We start from the raw sequence: 17,823 nt of genomic DNA on the forward strand, positions 1-17,823 counted from the left end.
TCCTCCTCTCCCAAAATTTTGCTAGACTAATAGAGGAGGAGAGGCTACTGGCAGATTGACTTTCGGAGGGTGGCCCATGCCCAATTAGCAATCCGGAGAAAGGGATTCCTTTCCTACCTGAGCAGCATTCAGACTCTTCTAATACACTGAAGGGGTCTTGGGGGCTGAGGTGGGGGGGGGGGGGGGAGGGGATGATTTGGAAATTGCAGATTCTGACACAAGCTCATTAGAATACAATTTAAAGGGGCCTCTTAGGAACCTCTGTTATTGCGACATGTGGTGGTCAGGGGGCTTTCCTTCCCGCCTCCTTTTTCTTTTTTTCCTTTTCTTCTTTCTTTCGTTCTTTTTTTTTTTTTTTTCTTAAATTTGGTAGATAAAGGTTAATCTTGGGCTGAATGATAGAGCTATGATTGACAAGAGAAAAGGTGTTGAGGGCAGGTCGCGCTGTCTTATTTACAGCCCACTGCTTGCTGTAGAGTCTTTGTTAGGACTGGAAAGCTAATTTAGTGCTGATCAAAAGCACCACAGAGTTAAAGGACTGGTAATGACTGCTAATTTCATTTCAGCCTCATGCATCCCCAACTGCTGTAATTAAAGACACGCTATTTAAATACAGGTGAAGGTTTTTTTTTTTTTTTTTTTAAAGTTAGGGTGGGGGTGGGTGGATTACAATATTACTTAGATTTCATCTTCTACACGGGTGTTATGTAGTCCAACATCAGATTTTTTTCTTTTTAAGAGCCGCTTCTTGTCATTTATACCTGGCTTTGCAGAATCGGCAGTCGTGAAATATGTCAATCACACAAAAGCCCCCGTTTAAAGAAAAAAAAGGGGGGGGATGCAGAACAGTAAATGTTTAGGGGGGGGATTTAAATATTTGGGTCTCTTTTCTTTTTCCCCTTCAAATTAATAGAAGGGCCTGCGAAATAGCTAAAGTATTTGAAACTTAGGGCAGGGTTAACAGGCCAAAGGGATCAGTGTCAGCTTTTTAAGTACTTCTAAAAAGATCATGTGAACAGATGGAAAAATATATTTTTAATTAAATAATTTCCCCCACACTGTAGCTGCAGTGTTGGCTCAGAAACCGTGTAATTCCTCAACCAATAGGAGTTTCTTTATAAGAACATCAAAGGATAAAAAGCTCTACATTTTCGTAGTTGGTTAAAATTGATAACCCCCCCCCCATACACACACACACCCAAAAAAAGAATTTAGCCTTTAATCTCTTTTTATCCACGAAGACTAAAGCTCTGTACTCGACCCCGCGAGCGGCTCTCGCCTTCCGGGGCTGGAACCGGGCTCAGATGTGAAGCGGCGCTGAGCCGCGGCGCAGGTTCGTGACCAGCGCCCCCTGTTGGACACAGTAGGAGATGCACAGCGCCAGTCCTGCAAATCGAGAGAACCTTGCTCTGGGGTTAGATAAAACTCTTTATTACCCTCCAAAAAGGAGATGGGGCGAGGAAACAAGTTTTTATATCCTTGAAAGATAATATAATTTAATTCACTAAAAAATAAAAAGGAGATGATACAATTTTAATTCAATAAAAAAAAATAAAGACTAACCTATTCCTCCTCCTCACATCACGGCCACCCCCTACCCTCTTTTTGGGTTTGGGACTCTTTTTAGATTCTGAGATAGTAAAAACAGGTAGAGAAGCATGATTAAAAAGAGAGAGAGAGAGAGAGAGAACTTTCTTCTGTAGCAGTGGAAAACCAAGAAAATTACTTCCCCCATTCTGTCCACATTTTTAAAAATAAAATGGAAGATGCTGCTGTTTTGACGTTGTCAGCAGCATCTTGGATGCCCTCGGAGGTCCTTCAAGAATTGTAACTAAGTCCCTGAGTAAATGAAATAACTTGCTCGTTGTTTCTTTTTTTTTTTTTTTTTAATTTGTTTATTTTCAGAGTGCAATTAAGAGGCCAGTCTCTGCTTTGAATGTTTCCCATCCCCCAAACCAATCTTGATCAAACTTCTCCTTTCTGGGCTGGTGGTTAAATTCCAGATTTTTTTTTCTTTTTTTTTTTTAAGAAACAGGTGCCTGACACCTTTCTTCTTTTATCTCAGCATCTCAACCTTAGGATTTCAGGGAAGGTGTGCCAATGGTAAAGAGTATTTCTTTTGAAATTCAGCATTTTCAATGACCAGGAATCCAAATTATCCTAAGGGAAGAGGAGTATTTTTGCACTTCCAAAAGTACCTGTCTACATAAGAAAGGTTTGACATTTTCTTTGGTGAGCAAGTAAAGGTAAAAGCACACTTTGAACTCTTCCAGAAAGATAAACTATTAAAATGACACATCCTCTGAATGTAAAATGTTAGGAAAATATGGGCTTGTTTAGGTGTTTAAAATCAAACGAAAACAATTCCAGTGTTAAGTGAACACATGATCTCGACAAGGTGTTGTAGGATTTTGATGTTCAGGGATGTGCTTACAATTTTAACTTTTAGATTAAAAGCCTTAAGAAGTTGAGAGGTTGCTTGTTAAAAATTTCCCTATTGAAGGAAACCAGATTAATTTTCGTAACAGAATTACCTTTTAAAATATTTAATACTGTGGCTACGCAAGTTTAAGCTGATCTTACGTTTATTCCTCCCACCTTCCCAAATCAGCGGATCCGAGATTGGATTTTCAGGGGAATTGCTGTTCAGTGCGATGAGAGATGTCTTCTCCATCTGATTCCAGAATCGAATCTCGGCTTGTGTTTCTCAATAAAGGACTTTGGATGCCGTGGCAGGAAAAGAATCAAGGCTTTGATCAGTTTTTACCGGGAATCTTATCGAAATAACGGGCAAGCGGGATTCCCTGTAGCAGGCAACCCCACCCTTTGCTTTACCAAAAAACCAAAAACAAGCAAAAACAAAAAACAAATCCCCATTACAGAAATCCTAAATCCGGGCCAGGTTTGGAACCAGCGCCAACCCCATAAGGTAACAAACCGTGCGTGACAGCCGCGGTCCAAGGCTGCCGGTGGCCTGGGGAGGCCAAAGCCAGCAGAATCCTGGAGGCGACCTGCGAACGGGGATAGATGCCTGCTGTTCGGAAGTGATGTAGAATTTGCAATACCAGTGGCCCAGAGATTTCGACCCCCGCCCGCTCTGCCCCCGGGGGGTCCCAACCTGTAGGGAGAGGCCGGGAGGAGGAGCCGAACCTGGCTGCAGGCGAGCCGTGTGTCCCCAGCTGCCCAGGGCCCAGGGAGAAAGCGCAACCCGTAGTTCAGGAGAGAAAACTGAGGAGGTGGGTGGCCTAGGCCTGGGAATGCCACCCAGCTTTCCCAGCGCAGTGTCATTTCTGTGGTTTCAGGCGGCCTCGGCCCCCGCCTGCCGGCACCCCCCAGCCCAGGGCGGCCAGCAGGAAGGCAGCCCTTCCAACTTTGGGGACAGGGGAGCAGGCAGCGAGGGACTGACTCCTTAGAAGCGGGCAAAACCACCAGGGCTGGCCACGGGCCACGTTTCTCTGCGGCAGCAAAGCACCCTTCAGGGGTGGAGCGGGCATTTGGGGGCTCTTGTCCCAGCGTCCAGGCCTGAGCCTGCGCCTCTTGGCTGAGCGCCCTGCTTTATAATAAGTAGTCAATCTTGCCCCATTCCGAGGGCAATCCCAGATGATGGGCCAACCTAGCTTGGGCCCACTGAGTCTGTGCCAAGTTCTCGATCCCCTCTCCCCTCCATCCCTCAGACCCTTCTTGGTGAACTCAAGCCTCACTCTGAAAGCCAGTGTGTGTGGCTTGGAGTTTGGAGGTGGAGAAGATGACTGATGGATTATTAAGACCAAGATTCAAGGATGAGCCCTCATTTATTAAGTTTGCTCTTTTGCCTCATTTTGAAGCTTTGAAGAGCCTTTAGTTCCCTTGAGCCAACCCTGAGACAGACAAGTCGCCAGGGAGAAAAGCCCAGCCCGGCTTGAAGGAGCTGAGCTCTAGACAGATACTCATCTCCCTACCACTCAACAGGCAGATCAGCTCCGCCAGACTCTGGGTCCTAATCCAGGGCCCAGCTGCTATGTGGGTTGCTGAAGGGTGTGGAAACCACAAGTACAACTTGACACCACTGAGCCCACGGTGCTTGTCAATAATCTGTGAATTAGGTGCAGAGATTGTCACTGTAGATCATAACAGTTTCTGAAGGACTCATTATAGCCTATCGTGTCAATGATCTTCAAATTAAGGGGGGGTGGGGCCGGAGGGGAAAGCAATGGGGAGAGCCTGCAAAAAGGGAAGAAGGTTGGGAGGGGAGATAAAAGTCAGAGCCCCAGCTCTGAAGGAGCCTTTAAAGATTATCAGGCTAGCCATCTGAGAATTCCATTGGGATGGGTTTGGAAGCCCAACTCCATCTGAGCCAGGGCTGGAAAGAGGGTGAGCAGAAGTGGGCCCCTGGGAAGGCAGACTTCTCAGACATTTCTTTTGAGGCCACAAGAGCTTTTGGGAGAGGGCTCCAGCTATCAATGGGAGGCCTTGAGGATGCCAGGCCACCCAGGATGGGTGTACACTTTGATTTAGAGCACTTTCCAGGGCTAGCCACAGCTGCAACTCTGAGAAAAAGTGGGTAGTAGTTTTGTTTAGGGCTGATGGTGACTGTAGGTGATTTTTTTTTTTTTTTAATGCTTTGCTTTCAGCTTCTTTTCATACAAACAGGTGAAAGACTTTCTTCCTTTTCCTTTGATAGTATTCCTGTCCCTCACAGGCACGTAAAGCTGATCTAAATTCTTTCCCCAATTTGCTTTTTGAGGTGCCAAATGCCTCTGCCCCCATGAGGTAGTTGAGTTTTGTCACTTTTTGGGTTTGTATTATGTCTGGTTGCACTTCTGGAAGGGGAACTTGGAGCAGTGTGCACCCTGAGGTCTCTAGAAGAAAGAAGACGAAATCCCACTTCAGCAGTTTGGAAGGAGCCAGACTAAGGGAGAGACTGTTCTCCCTTGTTGGTGAATTGCGGTGCAGTGAGTGTGCAGCCTGGCATGCACTGGGGTGTCATTCATGAGCCACTTAATATGCTCTAGAGAAATCTTAAGGAAGCGTTAGGTTTGTTGTTCCTACAAAAGTTGTGGTCACAACTAAATGAAATAATCACAGTTGGAGAATTTAAAACAATTGGTTTTTTTTCTAAAATCAAACTAACAGTCCCAGTCACTGGGAAATTTAGGGTTCTGAGAAAACCCTTTTCCTTCGCTATGATTAATTGCACAAGATAGTGTGGTCAGTCGGGGAGATATGTATTTAGACTCCCAAGCAGTGATTTAGAGGTGTGAAAGGGCCACGGGTTTGTTGGGCCACGTGCAGTTCCTGGTGCTCTGTTTGCCTGGTTTTGTTTTCTTTTTTTCATTCCTCTCTTCTGATTTCTAAAATCAAAATCATAGTTTCATTTCCTTTCAGTGTAACTGAAAACCACTGGTAGGAGGCTCTTTAAATTTTCAGTTTGTCTTTTTTTTTTAAAGGGAATTTCTATTTAAAATAATTAGATCATTTAATGGGCACACTGCATTTTTCCCTGGACAACAGCTGCAGTGCAGAGACAGATCTTATGCTAAAACTGCTTGATAATTCAGAAATGGAAATGAAATTGTGAAATGTGAATCCTTTTTTCCAGGAAATATTTGAGCTGGAATACATGAAGGAAGTACATATATGTGTAATACTAGAAGTAGTATGATGATTGTTCTATGTAGCCCTGAAGACATACACAAGTGATTATATATTACTTTTGTTGCTATAATTTGAAGGGCGAAATATTTTTGGTTTTCTTTATATCATTGAATTCTTTTTAAAATGTATTTATTTCATCAGTGGGAATCAGATGAAAGAGAGTGAGTATAAAAAGGAGCTGGATTCAGAGCAGCTCTGCATTCCTTAGGTTTCAAGGGTCCTTACAGCTCTTGAGTGAAATTATTTGGTGAAATTGGGTCTAGACTGAAATAGCATTTGTTATCCCCTTGTTCATTTGTTATGTGTAATACCACTTCTGGAAAATTAAAGGCAAGGTGCTGAAGGGACAGACTAGAAGAAAAAAATATAATTAAGCAATTTTAAATTGCCAATCTACCATGCATCCATATGCATATCTATGTCTGTCTTAGTAAATAAAAAGGGATAGAGATATATGCTTGCTCTTTGTGTCATCTAGAAACATTTATTATAGTTCCTGCCAGTAATCTTTTATACTTCCAAAATCTGACAAGTTTGGCAATAGGAAGAAAATGGAGGAAATGTAGATGAAAGACTTTCTATCATTTTGAAAATTGCTTTATAAAAATTGCAGTATCCCCTCTAGGATCTCGTGAGAGATCCCTTCACAGTCTAAAGCAAGTGAAGTTTGATAACAGCATAGTTCTACTCTAATGTTTGCTCTTACTTTCAATATTCTAACTTTTTCCAGCTTACTCCTTATAATTTTTGGAAAATATGTGGTGTTTTTGTAAGGAAAAGACATTCTCTAATGCCTTTTTTTTACCTTCATTTATCTGTGTTTGTTTCATATATCTTGAGGATTCAGGTGTTGGATCATTCTGGAAGTCTTGTGGCATATGCTCCAATTTGGAGTGATTGAGGAACTTTTTTTTTTTTTTTTGCAATTTAGGGGGAAGAAGGAGACATTTTTTTTTTAATTGGCTTATACCAGTCTCCTTACTCTGTAATTCTCAGTTTTCTCATGTTAAGGAATTAAATATAATAAAATTTCATCTTACCAGATTGCACCAGTATTGTCCCACACATGGAAATCTTCCTTTATTTTTGGCTTTTAAAATCAGAAACTTTTCTTGGGTTGCCGTACTTCTCTTTTTAGTTTATGTCCCTCTTACCACACCACTGATATAATCTCTCTTGCTGCAGTATGGTCACTGCTATGGGCACTTTCAGTAGAGAAGGCTGGAAGGTTAGGATCCAGAGGAAACATAACAAAAAGGGAGGGAAAAAAAAAAAAAAACAAAACCTTCATTTGGCCAAATCTGGCTCCTAGTATATTTAACCACTTCCAGAATTAGAAAGCCTTTCTGTACATTTTCTTCTCTTTTTCTCTCTTTTTTTCCTTACGTAATGAAATTAAAACTTTCGGAGCCCACAGTTGACATTTTTCAGAAAATTGAGTTATCAAGGCAGTAATTATTTCACGGGGAGATAAAACTCTCATAGCCCTAACTGTCAAATAGGGCCCTTTTCAGATTTTAATTACAAAATAAAATTAGTCTGCTCTTCCTCGGAATGGTTTGTGAGTGGTTAAACAGAGCTTTCCCCCCAATACTGGTGGTCGTCAAACTCTGCTAATTAGCAATGCTGAGAAATTCCAGTTAACAAGGACATTCTCCAAGACTCTGCAGGTTCCCTGCCGTTTGCCTTCATTTCCATAAGAAGATTAAGAGAGGAGGGGAACACACTCAAATGCAGATGCAGAAAAGAAGCGTTTTTTAACAAGCATCATAATAGTAAGATGCTTGGCTAGTTCTCACCTAATTACTGCAAGTTAAACCTCTATTTGCCACTAAGAAGAAAAAATAAGTCTACAGTCCCCTATCTCCACAAAATTGTTAGTTGGCTTCAGATATAATACTTGAGGAGGGATGAGGGGGAGTTTAGGAGAGAAATATCAGTGCAAAAGATAAAACTGAGCCACACTTAATCAGTTAAGGGTTTTTGGCTGGGGTCTATACAGTAGAGCAAAATTAAATCAGAATATCCTAGGAGTTAGGCATTTTTGTTCCTAATTTCTAATCTTGCTTTAAAAGTATGCAGCTTTTTGCTGCCCATGAAAGGGAAATGTTATACATCCTTTAGATTAAGCACTTTAAATTTTCATACATTGTGCCAATGGCAACATTTTTAAATTCTTGAAGGATGAAGCACCCTCTTCCAAGTCTTATTTTGATTCCCTAGTAGTCAATGGTCCATTGTTATTAGTACTGTAGCCATCTGTTATAAACCTAAAACAGTGCTGCTTGTATCATCTATCGTGATTATTATAGTTATTATTATATTTAGGGGCCAGTGATAGTGCCGGATTGAAATAGAGTGGCCGGTGATCTGATTTTTTTTAATGCATATGTTCTAAAAAATCTAATGAGAAAATTGTTTCTGCTATCACCATCTTCTTTAATCTTATTTTCATAGCACATTATTATGCATAAATGCCAGCCACAGTTAGTTTATTGCCTTGATAAGTACAGCAGGCTTAATTAAAATAAAGCTGTAAATAAATGCAACCAATGATAACACAATTGTAATGTATTTCCATAGCTTATTTATATGATAAAAGCAATTAACAAAAGACCTAGCCAGCCCCTTTAACCTCTTAAATGCATTATTATAGAGTTCGGGCACAAACACAGGCATCTGAGAACGTATAAAAGCTTTTATACATTATCCCAAGGAAAAATTTGTGCCTCTTCCTACTGCCTCTTGAGAGAGGGGGAGATTAAAAAATTTGCTACTGTAACCACTCGTTATTAGTATTTATTTTAATACATGTACACCACCATTATCCACATCAACCCCTTGGTTTTTTGTTGTTGTTTTTTTTTTCCTTCAGACTTAATTATCCATAAGCTTTTTTAAAGTTTTCGGAATAATGCTACTAAGCGCAGACCAGTGCATACACAATCATGAAGTGAATGCTTGGCCTGCCCTTCGTGGCATCTGGACAATCATAATTCATTCATATGTTGAATCTCATAATTTGTACCTATTTTTTTCTCATGGCTTAACCTCCTACTTATGTGGAGGTTCTATGTCCATTTCTAAGTTAAGCAAATTAAATCTGATTCTTATAATTTGGTTCCAAAGCTTATATGATATGTTAACTTTTCTTTTGTTTGGATGACGTGTAATTAGTTGGATCTTCCTCCCATTCCCCGCAATTTTTTTTTTCCTTTAATTATTTTCAAACACCTTCTTTTAAAGGTAAAAGCAAAACTGTAGTCCTGGGAAAGCGAATCTGCCAGTAGGGGGCGCACCAGCCACATCCCTGAAACCAGACGCGCTGAAAAGCCGGTGGCTGCCGTGCTGTCTCCTGAGCCTCTAACCTTTTCTCTTTCCTAATCTCCCATGTCCGTGTGTAGCTTAATATTGCACCTCGAATAAACCTTAGACATTATTTTGTTTTGAAGAGTGCCATGCATTCATCCGTTTGGAGAAGGCCCAGTCTCCCCGCTTCCCGGGTTGCCAAGAACTAAAACAAACCATAACTTAGAGAAGAAAGAAGAAACTGATGGAGGGGTGGGGGGAGGGGAGTTTGACTGGAAATAATAATTTATAAAGAAAAGTCTGCAGGATTCTTTTTCTCGACCTCCCTGGCTTTCCAGGGAGCATACTTATCTTGAGTTTGACAGGGACAGAAAAGCCTGGGAGGGCAGGGATTGGAGGAGTTGGAGTGGGGGTAGTGACGGTGATGGGAAGAAGGACGTTAGTAAGGAACGAAACAATGCAAAGTTTTGTGAAGATAATAAATGGAACGTGGCCGACAGATACCATTCAGTACGTTTTCTTAGGGTGAGTAAGGGTAGATGGATCAGGGATGAGGGGGCGGAGAGAGTGTTACAGAAGAAAGAAAATAAGTAACCCTGATGGTTTAAGCCCTTTATAAAAAAGAAATGGCATCAGGCTTTTTTCCCCCCCACCCCACCCCCCCTTTGTAGTCAAGTGCATTTTAGCCACAAAGATCCCAACAAGAGAGTGGAAGGAAACTTAGACGGGGCTTTGTTTGACTCCGTGTAGCGACAACAAGAGAAACAAAACTACCTATTTGTAACGGACGTGCTGCCATTGCAGCCGCATTGAGCGCCTACCTATTGAAATCTTTACGTCAGGACAATGGGACAGCGGCTAAAATTACCCTCTTGGGTCCCGGGCGGGCAGGATTCCTGAGCCCCTACCCCCGCCTCCCTCCCAGCCCCCCGCTGCCGCGGCCCCCCCCCCCCCCCCGGGACCAGGCCCGGCGTCGCCCTCCCGCCCGCGCAGCCTGCACCTGTGCCGGGAGCGCATCCCTCCCGCCCCCGGGCCCCGCGCCCCCTCCGAGCGCTGCCCCGGGCCCGGCGGCGCGGGCAGGAAGGCGGGGATGCGCGGCGGGGCCGGCCTGTCCCGGGTCCGGGACCCTGCGCGGGGGCGGGGGCGGGGGCGGGGGGCGGGGGGCGGCGAGCGCGGCCCGGGGACCGGGGACCGGGGGGAGGGGGGAGGGGGGAGGGGGGAGCGCACGCCGCTCGGCCGCCCGCACCTCGGGGCGTCCCGCCGACGGTCGTCTCCCCTCCGCGCCCCCGGCCTCCTCTGGAAGGCGGCCCCGCGGAAGCCCTGCCCGGCGGCGGCTCGGCAGGAGGGTGGGGGCCCCGGACGCGGTGGGGGCAGCCCCCCTCGTGGGCGACGCGGCTGGGGCAGGGGGCCCGCGGGGCCGGCGGGGAAGCGCGGGCTGGAGCGGCCTCCCCGCCGGGGCACGTCGGCCGCGTTCGCGCTTAGGACCCAGCCAGCTGCCGAGCAACCGGCGGGGCCGCCGGGAGGGTCGGGGACGGCGCTTCCCGCCTCCTGACTTCAGGTCGGGACAGTGAGGAAGGGGGGAGCCGGGCCGGCGCCCGGAGGGGCGAGGGGCCGGGGCCGGGCAGGGGCAGGGGCAGGGCAGGGGCCGGGGCCGGGGCCGGGGCCGGGAGCGCGAGCCCGGGGAGGCGCGGGGAGGCGCGCGGGGCGGGAAGACCCGGACACACCGACTCTCGCGCCGCCTGTTTCCTGAAATCCTGGTGGGACCGTCGCCCTGAGCCCCCCCCGCCCCGCCCCTCCACCTCTGCGGGCCCTCGCGCCCCTTCCCCAACTCCGCGGCCAGCACCAAAAAAAGTAAATCAACGTGAAGTTTGAAGAAGAAAGAAAGAATCGTAGTCTTAGTGCTGTTTACCCACTTCCTTCGAAAAGGCGTGTGGTGTGACCTGTTGCTGCGAGAGGGGATACAAAGGTTTCTCAGTGGCTGGCAGGCTGGCTGTGGGAGCCGCCTCCCCCCTCCTCCCCCCCTCCCCCTCCTCCCCCCCTCCCCCTCCTCCCCTCCTCCCCCGCGCGGCCTGCGGCGCGGCAGGCCCCGCCCCCTTTCATGCAAAACCCGGCGGCGAGGCCGGGCTCGAGTGGAGGAGCCGCCGCGCGCTGATTGGTCGCCGGAAACCCATTTATTCCCTGACAGCCCCCATCACATGGATGGTTGTCTATTAACTTGTTCAAAAAAGTATCAGGAGTTGTCAAGGCAGAGAAGAGAGTGTTTGCAAAAGGGGGAAAGTAGTTTGCTGCCTCTTTAAGACTAGGACTGAGAGAAAGAAGAGGAGAGAGAAAGAAAGGGAGAGAAGTTTGAGCCCCAGGCTTAAGCCTTTCCAAAAAATAATAATAACAATCATCGGCGGCGGCAGGATCGGCCAGAAGAGGAGGGAAGCGCTTTTTTTGATCTCGATTCCAGTTTGCTTCTCTCTCTCTCTCTCTCTTTTCTTCCCCCAAATTATTCTTCGCCTGCTTTTTCTCGCGGAGCCCTGCGCTCGCGACACCCCCGCCCGCCTCCCTCCTCCTCCTCCCCCGCCCGCCCGCCCGCGGGCCCCCCAAAGTCCCGGCCGGGCCGAGGGTCGGCGGCCGCCGGCGGGCCGGGCCCGCGCACAGCGCCCGCATGTACAACATGATGGAGACGGAGCTGAAGCCGCCGGGCCCGCAGCAAACTTCGGGGGGCGGCGGCGGCGGCGGCGGCGGCGGCAACTCCACCGCGGCGGCGGCGGGCGGCAACCAGAAGAACAGCCCGGACCGCGTCAAGCGGCCCATGAACGCCTTCATGGTGTGGTCCCGCGGGCAGCGGCGCAAGATGGCCCAGGAGAACCCCAAGATGCACAACTCGGAGATCAGCAAGCGCCTGGGCGCCGAGTGGAAACTTTTGTCGGAGACGGAGAAGCGGCCGTTCATCGACGAGGCCAAGCGGCTGCGAGCGCTGCACATGAAGGAGCACCCGGATTATAAATACCGGCCCCGGCGGAAAACCAAGACGCTCATGAAGAAGGATAAGTACACGCTGCCCGGCGGGCTGCTGGCCCCGGGCGGCAACAGCATGGCCAGCGGGGTCGGGGTGGGCGCCGGCCTGGGCGCGGGCGTGAACCAGCGCATGGACAGCTACGCGCACATGAACGGCTGGAGCAACGGCAGCTACAGCATGATGCAGGACCAGCTGGGCTACCCGCAGCACCCGGGCCTCAACGCGCACGGCGCCGCGCAGATGCAGCCCATGCACCGCTACGACGTGAGCGCCCTGCAGTACAACTCCATGACCAGCTCGCAGACCTACATGAACGGCTCGCCCACCTACAGCATGTCCTACTCGCAGCAGGGCACCCCTGGCATGGCGCTGGGCTCCATGGGCTCGGTGGTCAAGTCCGAGGCCAGCTCCAGCCCCCCCGTGGTTACCTCCTCCTCCCACTCCAGGGCGCCCTGCCAGGCCGGGGACCTCCGGGACATGATCAGCATGTACCTCCCCGGCGCCGAGGTGCCGGAGCCCGCCGCCCCCAGCAGACTGCACATGTCCCAGCACTACCAGAGCGGCCCGGTGCCCGGCACGGCCATTAACGGCACACTGCCCCTCTCGCACATGTGAGGGCCGGACAGTGAACTAGAGGGGGGGAGACATTTTCAAAGAAAAACGAGGGAAATGGGAGGAGAGTAAGAAACAGCATGGAGAAAAACCCGGTACGCTCAAAAAAAAAAAAAAAAAAAAAAAAAAGTCATCACCCGCAGCAAATGACAGCTGCAAAAGAGAACACCAATCCCATCCACACTCACGCAAAAACCGCGATGCCGACGAGAAAACTTTTATGAGAGATCCTGGACTTCTTTTTGGGGGACTATTTTTGTACAGAGAAAACCGGAGGGGGGGGGCGTGGGGAGGGCGAGGGGATGGACCTTGTATAGATCTCTGGAGGAAAGAAAACTACGCAAAACTTTTTAAAAGTTCTAGTGATACGGTAGGAGCTTTGCAGAAAGTTTGCAAAAGTCTTTACCAATAATATTTAGAGCTAGTCTCCAAGCGACGAAAAAAAATGTTTTAATATTTGCAAGCAACTTTTGTACAGTATTTATCGAGATAAACATGGCAATCAAAATGTCCATTGTTTATAAGCTGAGAATTTGCCAATATTTTTCAAGGAGAGGCTTCTTGCTGAATTTTGATTCTGCAGCTGAAAATTTAGGACAGTTGCAAACGTGGAAAAGAAGAAAATTATTCAGATTTGGACATTTTAATTGTTTAAAAATTGTACAAAAGGAAAAAAAATTAGAATAAGTACTGGCAAAACCATCTCCGTGGTCTTCTTTAAAGGGGCAAAAGTTTTAGATTGTACTAAATTTTTTTTTAACTTACTGTTAAAAGCAAAAATGGCCATACAGGTTGACATCGTTGGTAATTTATAATAGCTTTTGTTTCCCAACTTTCCATTTTGTTCAGATAAAAAAAAAAAAGCAACAACATGAAATTACTGTGTTTGAAATATTTTCTTATGGTTTGTAATATTTCTGTAAATTTATTGTGATATTTTAAGGTTCCCCCCCCCCTTTATTTTCCGTAGTTGTATTTTAAAGATTCGGCTCTGTATTATTTGAATCAGTCTGCCGAGAATCCATGTATATATTTGAACTAATACCATCCTTATAACAGGTACATTTTCAACTTAAGTTTTTACTCCATTATGCACAGTTTGAGATAAATAAATTTTTGAAATATGGACACTGAAATTATGCTTGAGTCTTTCATTTATTTGGATAACACTGATTATACATAACTCCTCCGGGTATATACTGTGCTCAGCCAAGAAAGCAAAATACCTAAACCTTGGTATTCTAGTCCAGTAGCGTGTGCTAATGTTAATTGCAACAAATAAATGTCTGAATGATTAATTGAATATAAGTACTCTCAAAAAATTGAAATGCTTATATCATTTTGAAAATAGAAACTAGAGACATATATTGTAAACCCACCCTCTCCTTTTCTAAGCTGCATGAATAAGCATGATGGGGACTTATACTTAAAACTGATTTATGCCACTTGTTGCCAGAAAGAAGGAGTCAATTCTGAAAATTTTCATGTAGCTCAGCAGATGGGGTATTGAGCCAAATCAGAACCAGGTTGGCTGGTTTTGTTTTCGTTTTCCTCAATGCACAATGGCCCTTTGGAAACCTGGTTCTAGGGGAAAATGATGCTTCTTGTATCGGAATAATTGCAAACTAGACATGCAAAGTGCTCATCTGCTGGCTGGGTGTTTGGATTACTTCAGCCCTGCTATTGTTTGAGAGGAAACAAGTGGTTTGCTTTCTTTGTTCCTTGACTTCATAAACTTTCTCCTCTACATTTTCCTGTTTAGGGCCGAGGGAAAGCAAAGAGCGTCTTACAAACCACCCCCCCCTCCCCCGACTTATCACGGCTATTTTTTATTATTATTATTTATTTTCTTTTTTCCTCTCTCTCCCTCCACGAATTCCATTTCTTAAATTGGCAGCGCGGGTCCAAGCCTGTAGTCCCAAATCGGATATCTCTGCAGCTGATAACGAGCAAAAGAGAAGCCAGGCAACAGCCATATTAAAGAAGAAAACAGTCAACTCTGAGGTAGATATTTTACTTTGTCCGGTCTAATCACATTTGGAGATGATTATGCTTTTGATCTGTTAACCATGTTTTACTACAGTAGCGGAGAAGTAGGGGGAGGGGAGGCGGTGGGGAACCAAGATCGGATTTGTTGTTTTCTTTTGCCCTAGGAAAGGTAAAGAAAGACTATAGTTGTCCTCGGTGGGAGCGGAAAAGTTGGGGAATCGCCCGGGTCTGTGACTGAGCACAGCCGCCCCGCGCTTAGGCGCAGCCGGAGAATCTGTAAGCCTGACTCAGGGACTCTTCCTTCCTTCCTTACTGCTCACCTCGCTCATCTCCCCCCTCCAAAGGGGGCCAGGAACAACGAGTCGGGCATTCTTAAGAGCGTGGGTTACTACCCACAATTTCAAGGGCTTGTTGTGTCAACTTGCTGCAACTTTGGAGAAGTTGGGATCCGGCCGCTCCTTCCACCCAGGAGTAAAATACCGGCTGCAGCCACCCCGAGTTAGCTCGACCCGTTGGTCTGCACTTTCTCGTTTTCCAAGAAAGTCTTTCTCTCTCGTGGTGTTGCTAATGTTAGTTCTGGGCTCAGCTGGAGAGATCCTCATATTTTCCGTATTTTTATTTCATGTGGATTGCTTTATTTTTGGTGTGAATTGGTTTTCATTTATTTCTTTTTTTTAAAAAAAAATCCTCATTTTAGGGTAAAGGACAATTATTATGCCAGTTCCCAATTCTAAGCGAGGCATTTCCCCCCCTAATTAATGCAGAGACTCTAAAAGAATTTCCCCCGGCCTGGCCAGCCATTGTAATGCATATACGGATTATTCACGTGGTAATGAGCACATTCGCCAGTTCTTGCTCACACATACGAATAAAAGAAACTTTGAATAAAGATCCAAATGATCTTGCTGGGGGGTGGGGAGGATATTCCCGGAATTTGAGCCAATCAACTATATGGAGTGTATATATTTGAAAAAAAAAATAGATATATTAGAAATATGTATTGGGTTTAGAGTAATTGCACTGCACTAGGCTCCCTTAAAAAAAAAAAAAAAAAAAAAGGAGCCCACAGGATCAGGCTAAAAAAAGCAATAACTTTTTGGCAAAATGCTCAGGTTCAAATATTTTGCAAGAAGGAAAAGAGCAATTTTAGGAAGTTGAACTAGTTTTGAGTGATTGTCACTGTCTGCCTAAAACAAGAGAACTCACATTTTTCCCTCCGATCCTTCCCTATCTCCTAAGTGAAAGCCAAATTATTTTGCTGGCAAATATAAATTCTTTTGATGAAGTGCATTTGAGGAAAATGTCATATAGTTCATCGTTTATTTGCTTGGGCTAAATGATTCCCCAAGATGTCTAGTTTCATGAATAGATTAATACTGAATATACAATATTGAAATTATAGTATGATTTCCAAGAAGGGGGAAACCATAAACTTGCCCAGAGATGGTTATCTCTCAGTTCTGAAGTTAGTTGTTGAGTGTTCAGTTCCTTCCTTGGGATATTATTCTGTTCACCATTCAATTTGCAGTCAAAGGGGGTGAATTTAATATTTTGTTAACCTTGCACATGGAATGGAAAGATGTAGAAGGATGAGATTATAGTTTGTTCCCTCTGCAATTTTTTCTTTCCCCGCACCCCCGCCCCCTACTTTAAATAAAGAGCGTTAAAATATTTTGCTGAGCTGTAGTAGATTAGCAAGGTTTCTTGCCAATGCTGGGAAGCTGGTATTACAGACGGTCCCAGGGGGAAATGGCTCACATTAACCACTAAATGAATATTTGACAAGGGCTCATTCGGAGGTATTATTACTATAAACGTGTCCCTACTGGACTTTCCCAGGGTCAAAGAGCAACGCTTCAATTAATTATTTAGTCTGCTAGTAGATTTGGTTGTAATAGCTGTACTTATTTCTAGAACCGACACATTCTTACAGTAGGAAATCTCAGGAGAATCTCCTCCATCAGCCATGCCTTGGATTGAAATACACACAGGGCCCTGGCATTCTAAAGCTGACTTTTTCATAAAACCTTTTCCTGGGCTGAGGCTTGGGGGGCATTATAGTTTCTTTTTCTGGTTTATTTACTGGTTTTGTTTTAAAAGGAAAAAAAAACAAAACAAAACAAGAACATAAGAAGTTATCTTAGATTCTACATCATGTCTGGCAAGGTCTTTTAGGGCCTTGCAGTTTGGAGAGAGAGGGGTGGGGATTTATTTATAACCTTTGCCTTTTCTAAGTGGAGATGTCACAGGATTTCAGAGACTCAGGCAGGTTCTGAATTTAGAAAGGGCACACATTGCTGTTTGCCAATAAAGTTCGGTTTTTAAAATGCCAGGCTGCCTAGGCTGAGCACTCTGGAGTTCTTGTAGTCTCACAGTAAATTGGGGTACAAGATAGTCCCTCCTTCCCTCCCCACCTATTGGTTTGAACATTTCCAGGTGTACTGGGGGGGGGGGGGGGCAGGCAAGTGTTCCATTTCTGCTCTGTCATAAGTTCCTCTGTGGCCCTGGGTAAAATGGTAAGGGAATGATTTTGAGAGTAAGATTCCTTGACAATAATATAAGGTGAATGAATAAGAGATAAGCTGCAAGGGGTGGGGGGGACGGGATGCAGTAATTACAAACCCAATTCATTCAGCTTTTCAGAACTTTTGTTGTGGGAACTCCATTGACGGGTTTTGAGTCGCCAGTTTTCTCACATTAAAAAGAACTGATCAGCGCCTCAGGGGGACAAGAAATACCGCTTAACTGCATAGTGATTGGGTCTTCATTTAGAACCCTTACAAGAAGAAATTTAAACAGTGCCTTTGTGTGCACAGGTTTACTTTTCAACTGCTAACAGTTTATAGCTAACTGCTTTGAGATTGAAGTTTGACTGTGGTTTGATCGCCTGCTTGTTGGCACTGCTTATTTATTTATTTATTTATTGTAATGAAAAGAGCTTTTTATATCCTCCCCCCTTTATTTCTTGTTCTTGGAGAATTTTGCAAAACAGGTCCTCATATTTTGCTTTATGGAAGGGGAGTTTCCCTCACCGTGAGCTTTAGCAGAGACTTGAATTAACACTTCTCCAACACTTTCCACCTCCCTCCCAACCCCCATTATTGCCTTAAAATAATTTGCATATCACTTTTTTTTTTTTTTTATGCTGCTTTTTCTTGCTTTCAGAGCAAAACCTGCTTTGGACAGCTACAAGTGAGGTCGAGGTTTGATTTATTTCTTTTCTTTGCTTTTTCTTTCTTTTTCTTTTTTCTTTTTTCTTTTTTTTTTTTTTT

The 17,823-nt window shown here is 45.4% G+C and overlaps 2 protein-coding genes across 14 annotated transcripts in view; both read left to right on the forward strand.

The window, feature by feature from the left end:
• Positions 1-17,823, forward strand: part of LOC119867493 — a 680,463-nt gene that overhangs the window by 638,531 nt on the left and 24,109 nt on the right. For 11 of the 13 annotated variants that reach the window (XR_005383757.1, XR_005383756.1, XR_005383759.1 and 8 more), the window contains one exon: positions 14,460-14,566. The exons of 1 other annotated variant lie outside the window; for it this stretch is intronic. The gene's annotated coding sequence lies outside the window, so the exon portion shown is untranslated. Of the gene's footprint in view, positions 1-2,651; positions 2,930-14,459; positions 14,567-17,823 lie in introns of those variants that run through there. One more of the 13 variants, XR_005383767.1, reaches the window with a different exon arrangement.
• Positions 11,569-13,698, forward strand: SOX2 (SRY-box transcription factor 2). Its single transcript, XM_038583467.1, has one exon. The coding sequence runs from the start codon at positions 11,597-11,599 to the stop codon at positions 12,563-12,565; it is 969 nt and encodes a 322-aa protein (XP_038439395.1). The 5' UTR covers positions 11,569-11,596; the 3' UTR covers positions 12,566-13,698.

Source organism: Canis lupus, chromosome 34 (genome assembly GCF_011100685.1).
Source record: "Canis lupus familiaris isolate Mischka breed German Shepherd chromosome 34, alternate assembly UU_Cfam_GSD_1.0, whole genome shotgun sequence".
Taxonomy (NCBI): Eukaryota; Metazoa; Chordata; class Mammalia; order Carnivora; family Canidae; genus Canis; species Canis lupus.